Raw genomic sequence first — 10,710 nt, forward strand, 5'->3', positions numbered from 1 at the left:
TCTATTCCTAGCTGGGAAGGTATGGACAATGTATGGCTTCTGAAGGAGGGAGAGCCATCTTTCTTAAGGGTGGGGCCCCTGGTTGTTCCTGCACACTCTTGAAGTCTATTCCCATATGTACAGCGCAGTACCTGCCGGAGTTGGTAAGTTTTTTTTTTTTTTTTTTTTTTTTTTTTAAGAAAAAGAACAAAGAGCATGTGAAGGTGGAAGGTGTGCAGGGGTGGACCTAGGGGGAGCTAGGAGAAGTGGGGGGTGAATTATCAAAATATGTGTTGTACATATATGAAGTTTTCAACGAATTAATGAAGATATTACATTTAAAACAATCTCAGCTACTGTCATGATTTGAGCTAGATCTTTTGATTATATGTTTGATAGGTCTCTGAATGTTATCTGTTTGCATTTTCATCATTTAAAAATGTCTTGTGTTTTTAAATTTTAAATTACTCACCACAAAACCTGATAGGATTATTTCATGTTTTGCCAGGATTGAATCGGAAGATTTCCTACTCGTTGATAGACTCTGCCGACAGGCAGTTCTCCATTAATGAGCGATCTGGAATTATCCAGTTGGAGAAGCATTTGGACAGGGAGCATCAGGCCGTGTATACCCTCACTTTGAGAGCAGTGGACCAAGGGTTACCAAGGAGATTGACAGCTACTGGCACGGTGGTTGTGTCTGTCTTGGATATAAACGACAACCCGCCAGTGTTTGAGTACCGTGAATATGGCGCCACGGTGTCCGAGGACATTGTCATTGGGACAGAGGTTCTCCAGGTGTATGCGGCAAGTCGTGATATCGAGGCCAACGCAGAAATCACATACGCCATAATAAGTGGAAATGAACATGGAAAATTCAGCATTGATTCTAAGACAGGTAACCTTCCCTGTGAGTGAGGAAGCCCTCATTCCATACCGAGGGCTGCCGGGCACTTCCCGCAAAGTGGTCGCTGGGTGTTGTGAAGAGGTAAAACTCAGGTTCCCTTTCCCCTCCTTCGTGGGATTGAAAGCAGTTTGGAAGCCGTCACACTCTGATCCTGCAGAATACCTACTTTCTAGCATATCCGTTGTACATTACAAGCCAGTTTGGAAAACTGTTGCCTCTCACTCAGTTTAGTGATGATGCAAGGTGTCCCAGTGTCTCTTACTCAGGGTTTCTATTCCTGCACAAACATCACGACCAAGAAGCAAGTCGGGGAGGAAAGGGTTTATTCAGCTTACACTTCCACACTGCTCTTCATCACCAAAGGAAGACAGGACTGGAACTCAGACCTGTCAGGAAGCAGGAGCTGATGCAGAGGCCATGGACGGATGTTCCTTACTGGCTTGCTTTCCTTGGCTTGCTCAGCCTGCTCTCTTATAGAACCCAAGGGATGCCCAAGGATGGCACCACCCTCAGTGGGCCCTCCCCTCACTTGATCACCAACTGAGAAAATGCCTCACAGCTGGATCTCATGGAGGCATTTCCTCAAGGGAGGCTCCTTTTCTGTGATAACTCCAGCTTGTCTCAGGTTGACACACAAAACCAGCCAGTACACCCAGGTGTGCCAAGGCAGGATGCTTAGTGGTGATAACCTTGTGTAATTACTCATTTAATCCTAATATCAAAGGTACATGGAGTGGCTTCCTCCTGACAGACGTTCCTATACTGGACATCTATTAATTGCATTAGTTGACTTCTTTACTTGTTACATACACTAGGAAAAGGAGATTGGATTCCACAGAGCCAGCAGTGTTAAAGATCAACCATTACTAACTCCTGCTTTGTGACCAATACTGGTATAGTTGTGTTAGCCTGTGGTCTGAAATGCTTTTGAGCTCTCAGGACATTGTAAAATGTAACTCTTTCAGGCTGTACTTAGTTGTGTGTGCCGTGTGACTATTTCTGATGAAGAATAGGTGTCTAATGATTTTTAATGTATTTTGAATGTCTTATATAATATCTGTGGGACTTTTGTGGCAATTACCCTTTCAAGTAGGATAGACTAGGTCAAGCAGAGTGTTCTTACAAGTATTGTTAAATCAGTGAGGGATCTTACTTTTTTTCTTTAATTGTTTATTGAAACCAGATCTTGGTGTGTTGTCTAGACGGGTCTTATATGCAGACTTTTCCTGCCCCAGCCTCCCAACTGCTGGTATTAGAAGCACACACGATCCCAGGGTTCCATTCTCAGAGGGGATATTTAACAAGACCAAATGGAGACTTACTGTAGAGACTTCTTTTTAGAAGAGCATTTATGACAAATAATAACAATAAGGAAACCAAAAGCCACTGAGTTGAATTTTTTTTAAAAAAGTACTAAAGTCTTCAGTGAACCACATCAAAGAAGGACTAAGAGCCACCGTCATTTTAAAAGCATTATAGTCATTTAAAGCAGAAATAGCATTATTGACTAATGCCACCAGAAATATGATGAAAATAAAGGAAATAAACAGGGATGTTGGGTGGGTAAAAAAAAATGATAATTTTAAATTACTGAATTAAAGCCAAAGACGTACAAGTTATTTTTTGCAATGAGAACAACGTGTGTTCAGAGGCCTCATCGTTGTAATAAGAAATGAAACTGCCACAGGCTGGACGTAATTCTGTCTGTCCATACAGGGGCCATATTTATCATTGAGAACCTGGATTATGAAAGCTCCCACGGGTATTACCTGACCGTGGAAGCCACTGATGGAGGCACACCTTCGTTGAGCGACGTGGCGACTGTGAACATCAACGTCACAGACATCAATGATAACAGCCCCATGTTCAGCCAAGACACCTACACCACGGTGGTCGGTGAAGACGCGGCTCTTGAGCAGCCTGTCATTACGGTGCGTCCCTTCCCTCGAAGCTGCCTCTGCTGGACCTTGAAGGGACCATTAGTAAAGTCATTCTCATTCTTAAACTGGTTCTTTTGTAACTATGTTAGAGGGTTGTGGTTGTTCATTCAGAGGACATGGCTCAGGGCTAGAACACTCACGCTGCCCCGTGAGGATGTGTGAGTCTTCACCGCTGCAAACCAGGAAGCTCCTTGCTCAGCCAATCAGTGGCTTTTAATAACTGCCGTAAATAAGCTAGCTGTTGTCTCCTCTGTTGTTTCCCAGATTATGGCCGACGATGCCGATGGCCCCTCAAACAGCCACATCCACTACTCCATTATAGAGGGGAACCAGGGAAGCCCGTTCACGATTGACCCTGTCAGAGGAGAAGTGAAAGTGACAAAGCCCCTAGACCGGGAAACGGTAAGCCCAGAAGGGGGACTGAAATCGGTATCAAAGCACTGAAGCTTCCAGTTTGGACCTGCTTGGTATAATGTGAAGTCCCCAAGGGGTAGAGCCGTCGTCTTAGGAAATGCTGAGCCAGGATAGACATATATGAAAATTAGTTAAAGTTTTGGTTCTTTGGGGGCTCTTTTTGTTTGGTTAAGTTTTTGTTGTTGTTGTTTGTTTGTTTGTTTTATTTTGACTGACTTTTTTCTTCATTATTTGAGAATCTCACATCATGCACCCCAATCGCACTTACTTCCCAAACTCAACTCTCATTCCTCTCATGTCCGCTCCATCTTCCCCCACCAAAAATAACCAAAAACCAAAAGCCAGGTAGTCAGTCTTGTGTTGCCCATGTACTCACTGGGCAAACCCCTAGTGTTCAGCCCCACCCACAAGGGAAGGAGAGTGAGTCTTTCTCTACCTGCAGCCTTGCCAGAAGCCATCAACTGTGGAGAGCCAGGGAGAAGTGGGCCACACTTCCGATCAAGAGGGGCGGAGCCAGCTCTTCTACTGGAAGCTTGACTTTTAGGCTTAGAAGGAGCTAATGTGCTAGGCAGAGTAAAATGTGATTTTTTTTTTTTTTTTTTTTAAACACAGATCTTGCTGTATAGTTCAGGCTGGACTCCAATTCACAGTACTCTTGCCTCTGATTTCTGTGTGTTGAAAACTCGGGTACCTGTCAACCATACTTGACTGAAATTTAGTAATTGTCACTAAAGAACCTAGCTCTTTTAACACCCTTGTATCCACTGTGGCCTGTCGGAGTTCTCAAGGCTGTGTGGTCGAGCATTGGCTAGACTGATGTCCAACAGAACGGTACCCCAGGATTTACCCATTCTTCCTGGCCCAGTGCTCGCTCTAAAGATGCTGTAACAGGGAACTGCCCTAACAGGGAAGCTGTCTCACTTGACTTGATTTCTTTTCCAAGTGGCCACAGATATTACCTTGAGGGATTTAAATGGCTAAGTATAACCCAAGTGTGAAATTGAAGGTGACGGTGACCTGGCACATCTTGAGATGCTGGAAATGAGTCTGCACATGGGGTGAGACGCAGCTCAAGTCTCTACCCCCCTGCACTGTAAGCTTTAGCCTCTGTTGAAGGTGCCACCTGCAATATTACCAAAGTAACAGCCTTTGAGCTAGCTCAGTTGTTTGGTTTCCTCTGGTCATTTGCATAATCTGTCTTTGTATTCTAATAGAACTAACTGTTAAGAGTTTCCAGATCAACTACTTCAATAAGACCCTTAATGGGAGAGAGCAGAGAATCTGCTTCTTGCTAATAACTGTCTCTGTTGAGAAAACAGTGCACCCACTCCCTCGCGGGTTGGAAGTTTTTATTTTCATTTTAGGGAATTGCCCAGACAAATGACGTCAGTGATTCCCAGTTGATTGGCATCATTCTGATGACACGTGTTGTTCTCTTTCCCGGGCAAAGATCTCAGGTTATACACTCACAGTGCAAGCCACCGACAACGGCAATCCACCCAGAGTCAACACAACCACGGTGAACATCGATGTCTCCGACGTCAATGACAACGCTCCCCTCTTCTCCAGAGACAACTACAGTGTCATCATCCAGGTAAATGGGTGGTGCCCTCAGAGGGTGTGCGGCCTCCTCCCATCTCTGACTGGCTCCAGACACTCATGAGCAGTAGCTTTCCTTTCCAGACCTGTTTTCTAGAAAACTGTAGAGGAGCCCATGTCTTAGTATAGAAGAGGCGTTTGCAGGACTTGGCTTGGCATTCCTCACTCCATGCTGTGCTTTGGTTTAGGAAAGCTATTCTCACTGTCTAGGAATAACTAGGAAGTGCTTTTCTTAATCCTGTCTTCTACTGCACTGGTCCACCCCCGTCCCCACCCACTCTGGTCCCTCACTGTCCTCTCACTAAACCCCATGGATACCGTTTGTTCCATTCCCTTGACTCTTCTCAGAGTTCTTTCCTCCTGTTTCTTCTCTCAGTCCTCATGTTCCTGCCCTCTCTGATCCCTCATTCCTCTCTACCTGTTTTCCCTCATCCTTGATGCACTAGAAATGAGGTTTAATTGTCTGTATATTTACCAGGAAGCTTCACATGTCCCTGTCTTGATAGCTTTTTGTTCTTTGTTTAACGTTACATAGGAGAACAAGCCCGTGGGTTTCAGCGTCCTGAAGCTGGTAGTGACCGACAAGGATTCTTCCCACAACGGCCCCCCTTTCTTCTTCACTATTGTGAGTGGAAATGATGACAGCGCATTTGAGGTGAACCAGCACGGGGTCCTCCTGACAGCGGCGACGGTCAAGAGGAAAGTGAAGGACCATTACCTTCTGCACGTTAAGGTACCGGTGAAAGTCATCGTGGTTTCCCTTGGGTTCATGGAGAGCATCCGCAGGTGTATTTAGATAGTTTCTTCTTACCTTATAGAAAAACAAAAAATACCACAGTTTGATTTTTGAGTCTGTTTTTGTCTCAGTGGCACTTCGGCTACTCCTTCCCAAGCAGGAGTGTGACTCAGTGTCCATATGAGTAAGGGACAAAGCAGTTGTCCTTTTCCTCACTGGGTTTCATGATAAGAAATGAATACCTAGCAGTTGATACGTGGGCAGACCATAAGTGAACTGCGTCGTGCGTTTTTATTAGGAGATCGCAGTAGCTCCAGAGACGACTTCTGTCTTTGTAGGTGGCTGACAGCGGAAAGCCTCAGCTGTCTTCGATGACACACGTTGACATCAGGGTGATCGAGGAAAGCATCCACCCTCCCGCCATCTTGCCACTCGAGATTTTCATCACCGCCTTTGGAGAGGAATACTCAGGTGGGGTCATAGGAAAGATCCACGCCACAGACCAGGACGTGTATGACACCTTGACGTACAGTCTGGATCCCCACATGGATGGCCTGTTCTCTGTCTCCAGCACGGGGGGCAAGCTGATCGCACACAGAAAGCTGGACATAGGCCAATACCTCCTCAATGTCAGCGTGACAGACGGGAAATTCACCACGGTGGCCGACATCACCGTGCACATCCAACAAGTGACCCAGGAGATGCTGAACCACACCATCGCCATCCGCTTCGCGAATCTCACCCCGGAGGAGTTCGTTGGTGACTACTGGCGCAACTTCCAGAGAGCCCTGCGCAACATCCTGGGCGTCCGGAAGAACGACATACAGATCGTCAGCCTGCAGCCCTCTGAACCCCATTCGCACCTGGACGTCTTACTCTTCGTCGAGAGGTCAGGCGGCACCCACATTTCAACAAAGCAACTGCTGCACAAGATTAATTCTTCCGTGACGGACGTTGAGGAAATCATTGGTGTGAGGATCCTGGACGTGTTCCAGAAGCTCTGTGCGGGGCTGGATTGCCCGGGGAAGTTCTGTGATGAGAAGGTGTCTGTGGATGAAAACGTCATGTCAACTCACAGCACGGCCAGACTGAGTTTCGTGACTCCCCGACACCACAGATCAGCAGTGTGTCTCTGCAAAGGTAAGAGTGCCTATGTATGTGGGGAAGAGCGCTAAAGACTTAGCAGCTAAGAGCCTACGGGCCGCTCTTCCATGAGACTTAGGTTTGATTTCCAGCGCCCACATAGTAGTGGCCCACGACCATCTGTAACTGCAGATGCAGGGATGTTCTCTTCTGGCTTCAAGGGTATCAGGTACCCAAGGGGTACATAGACATACATGCGGGTAAAACACACATACACATAAAGTTAAATTTAAAAATGTTAGGAGGAGGAGATGATGATGATGATGGTGGTGGTGGTGGTGGTGGTGATGGTGATGGAGATGATGATGATGATGATGATGATTTTATGGCCAGGCCTATGGTCTCATCTGTTTGGAAGAATTGTAAGTTCAAAACCAGCCTAGGCTACATAGTGAGTCCAGCTCAGCCTGGGCAGCATAATGGTATCTCATCTCAAAATGAAACAATGAAAAGGAGTCTGGAGATACTGTAAGTGGATGTGTGCCAGTCTAGCATACAGGAGGCCTGAGAATCAACCCTCCAACACCGACAAAAATGAATAAATGAATGAGTGGGAACAACAGTAGTGATCATTTTCTTAATTCCCGTGTTCTCTCCTCTCTTCCTCTTGCTTTTCTAAATAAAGACGGGAAATGCCCACCTGTCCACCATGGGTGCGAAGATAACCCCTGTCCCGCAGGATCTGAATGTGTCGCCGATCCCCGAGAGGAGAAATACAGCTGTGTGTGTCCCGGGGGCGGCTTCGGTAGATGCCCAGGTAAAGGCTCCTGGGAATTCGTCACGTGTGAATTCATTTCAGACCACCCTCTGCAGTGCGTTGATAACTGTTTCGTTATTGGAGGAAGAAGTCAGGGGAGCGATGGGCAGAGAGCAGGAGCTCCCTGAGCTGTTGAGCCCTTGACCTGGCCCCGCCCCGCCACAGCAGCATAAACTGAGGGCCTTCATAGTTTCTTGTTTCCCTCTAATCTTCTTTTGCCTGATTTCTCCTACAGTCCTCAGCTTCTTGCTTTATTCCCCTACTTAGCTCATTAAAGACATGTTCCAAGCCCATTGTGTGTAATCCTCACTGTGCTTAATAACTGGACTGGGCTTTAGTCACTATCTATATGTGTCCTCCTGTTAAAGAATGTATCTTTCCTGTTAAAAATCTTTTGAAGTTCATCTTTTTAGGTTGGTGCCTTTCTCCTTCTGTTTATGATATTCCAAAACTAGACTCTGCTGTCAAAAATTAAATACATTTTTTTTGGTACACTGTCATATTAGCTTCCAAAGTAGTTAAACCAATATTTTCCATTTCTTCCAGGCATACATAAAGGTCTCCTGTTTCATTCTCTTTATCAGTTTTGAAAGCTTTCAATTAAAAACTGTACTTCCTCCCTAGTGGAATTGAAATACTTAAGTTTTTAACATTTCTGGCTGCTTGTGGAAGAAGGAATCGCTCTGCTAATTAGTTGGTGCCAGCATTCCCTGTAGTGTGTCTGGCCTCTTGGGCTGCCTGTTTGTAAATGAGTAGAACTCTGGGTATTATGATTAACATGCTTCTTATTATGATCTGCCCTCACATATTCTTAATATTGGAGTTCTATTTTGTTACATGTGCCTTTTGTCACTTTGAAATTGAATTTTTATTTAGTCGGTTCTGCATAACTTAATCTTCATTTCCGGAGGCTAAAAGGATTTTCATCTTCTTGGAGGAATGGGGATTGTTTTGTGGTTTTGTCTAACAGGTTTTGCCTAGTCACCTTGAAGCTACATTTTTTTTTCCCCTCAAATTGCCTACTAATAACTTACGTGGAACATTTTTATGTTTAGTTTTATTGTTATTTTACACTTTATTTCTCTGATACAGAGTTCTTAGTCTCTTCCTCGTGGAGAGTCAGCTGTGTGTGCTGCGCTGTCTGTGAAAGCCAATGGACACTTTCCCCATCACTGCAATTTTAAATTAAAAAAAAAAAAAAAACAAACAAAGTCAGCCTCTTGGGGAGGGAAGGCGATCATGCTTACTTTCGATAACATGCTTAAGTTTGGTGCTGATAGAACTCTTTTTCTGATATCCATAGGGAGCTCATCCATAACTTTTACGGGAAACAGCTTTGTGAAGTACCGTCTGCTGGAGAATGAGAACAGGCTAGAGATGAAGCTGAGCATGCGGCTGAGAACCTACTCCTCCCATGCGATCGTGATGTATGCGAGAGGGACTGACTACAGTATCCTGGAGGTACGGCCTCTGCATCCTGGGACCTCAAACCGAGGGAGACTATGAAACTTAAATTTTAGGTCCTGACTGTCTCATCTGAAAACAAAGAAAGGTGGTTTTACTCCGAATCTCAAGGATTCATGAGACATGTGACAGCTAACATTCAAGTTTCTTCATAATACCTTGCTAATATTGGCAGTTTATACGGAAATTCTACATGGTTGTGTGTGTGTGTGTGTGTGTGTGTGTGTGTGTGTACTGTGTGTGTTCAATTAGCAGTTAATAATTAGTCACGTCTCTGTTAGTTTTGGATGTACACTTGGCATTTGGGAGCCCCCAGACAATCCATTTTTATTATTCGTGAAGTAGACGAATGAGTTTGTGGCGCCTAGATGGAAGCTTGTATTCTTTCTACCCTCGTTCACTAAACATCCCCCTCTTGTATATAGATTTTGCACAGACTGATGCTGAAGATAGTATTCGATCGGTGTGAACGGTATTTATTCTGTTGTAGATTCATACTGGAAGACTGCAGTACAAATTTGACTGTGGGAGCGGCCCTGGGATTGTCTCTGTCCAGAGCATTCAGGTCAACGACGGGCAGTGGCACGCCGTGTCCCTGGAAGTGGAGGGCAATTACGCCAAGCTGGTTCTGGATGAAGTCCACACTGCTTCGGGCACAGCCCCGGGGGCTCTGAAAACCCTCAACCTGGACAACTACGTCTTTTTTGGGGGCCACCTCCGCCAGCAAGGGACAAAGCATGGGAGAAGCACCCAGGTGGCCAATGGCTTCAGGGGCTGCATGGACTCTATTTATTTGAATGGGCAGGAGCTGCCTCTGAACAACAAACCAAGAGCCTACGCGCACATCGAAGAGTGGGTGGACCTATCTCATGGGTGCTTATTAACTGCCACCGAAGACTGCTCCAGCAGCCCGTGTCAGAATGGAGGCGTTTGCAATCCCTCGCCTACTGGAGGTAGGTGTCTCGAAGCTGCAGTTGCTCAGATGGTACCCCACGTGCACATTTAAAGGCAACGCTCCTGAATAGCATTGGTTTGCCTCCTCCCATACAGTGATGGCATCGCTTCTTGTCATCATCACAGATAATGTGGTCGGGACTCAGTGGCTTGTGTCGTAACATTGGGCTGGTCAGGAATCAGTGTTTACTGTATTCTTTTCCTCCTGCAGCAGTGACCATGGCCAGAGTATAGACTAGGGCCGGGCCAGCTTTTAAGGAAGAAAACTAAACTGTCTTGCCTCGGTCTCTAATGGCACATCGCTGGGAACACTGCTTGTGGGGGGGTTAAAACCGTTCTTGACTGCCGTTGCTTACTCTATGTCCACCAATGGGCCGGTTTCTCCTGCCCTTGCCGTTTGACCCACCAGCCGTATGTAATTTCCATTAACTAAATCTAGTCACAAACCATACTGAAATTTAAAATTCAAATTCTAAAAGGCTCCCAAATCCAGAACTTTCTGACCCCACTCCCCCACCCCCACTCTCAACCCCGATGTATTATTTAAATTTCTAGGGTTGGGGCATTTGGAATATCAGATTTCCGGTTTAGAAATGTTCCAGCTGTAAAAATCTATAGAAAATACTCCCTAAACCTAAAACAAACAAACAAACAAACACAAAACAGCAACCCTCCAAAGTCTTAACTCATTTCTGCTCCCAGTAGAAAAGAGGTTTTTGCAGGGCGTGGTGGCGCACGCCTTTAATCCCAGCACTCGGGAGGCAGAGGCAGGCGGATTTCTGAGTTCGAGGCCAGCCTGGTCTACCAAGTGAGTTCC

The 10,710-nt window shown here is 45.7% G+C and overlaps 1 protein-coding gene across 11 annotated transcripts in view; it reads left to right on the forward strand.

The window, feature by feature from the left end:
- Fat1 (FAT atypical cadherin 1) overlaps nucleotides 1-10,710 on the forward strand; it is a 120,221-nt gene that overhangs the window by 98,925 nt on the left and 10,586 nt on the right. For all 11 annotated transcript variants that reach the window (XM_029532038.1, XM_029532036.1, XM_029532042.1 and 8 more), the window contains 9 exons: nucleotides 488-877; nucleotides 2,603-2,817; nucleotides 3,091-3,228; nucleotides 4,691-4,834; nucleotides 5,375-5,572; nucleotides 5,914-6,715; nucleotides 7,344-7,475; nucleotides 8,779-8,936; nucleotides 9,430-9,892. In XM_029532038.1, coding sequence (XP_029387898.1) covers nucleotides 488-877; nucleotides 2,603-2,817; nucleotides 3,091-3,228; nucleotides 4,691-4,834; nucleotides 5,375-5,572; nucleotides 5,914-6,715; nucleotides 7,344-7,475; nucleotides 8,779-8,936; nucleotides 9,430-9,892 — 2,640 coding nt within the window. The remainder of the gene's footprint in view (nucleotides 1-487; nucleotides 878-2,602; nucleotides 2,818-3,090; nucleotides 3,229-4,690; nucleotides 4,835-5,374; nucleotides 5,573-5,913; nucleotides 6,716-7,343; nucleotides 7,476-8,778; nucleotides 8,937-9,429; nucleotides 9,893-10,710) is intronic.

This window comes from Mus pahari, chromosome 19 (genome assembly GCF_900095145.1).
Source record: "Mus pahari chromosome 19, PAHARI_EIJ_v1.1, whole genome shotgun sequence".
NCBI lineage: Eukaryota > Metazoa > Chordata > Mammalia > Rodentia > Muridae > Mus > Mus pahari.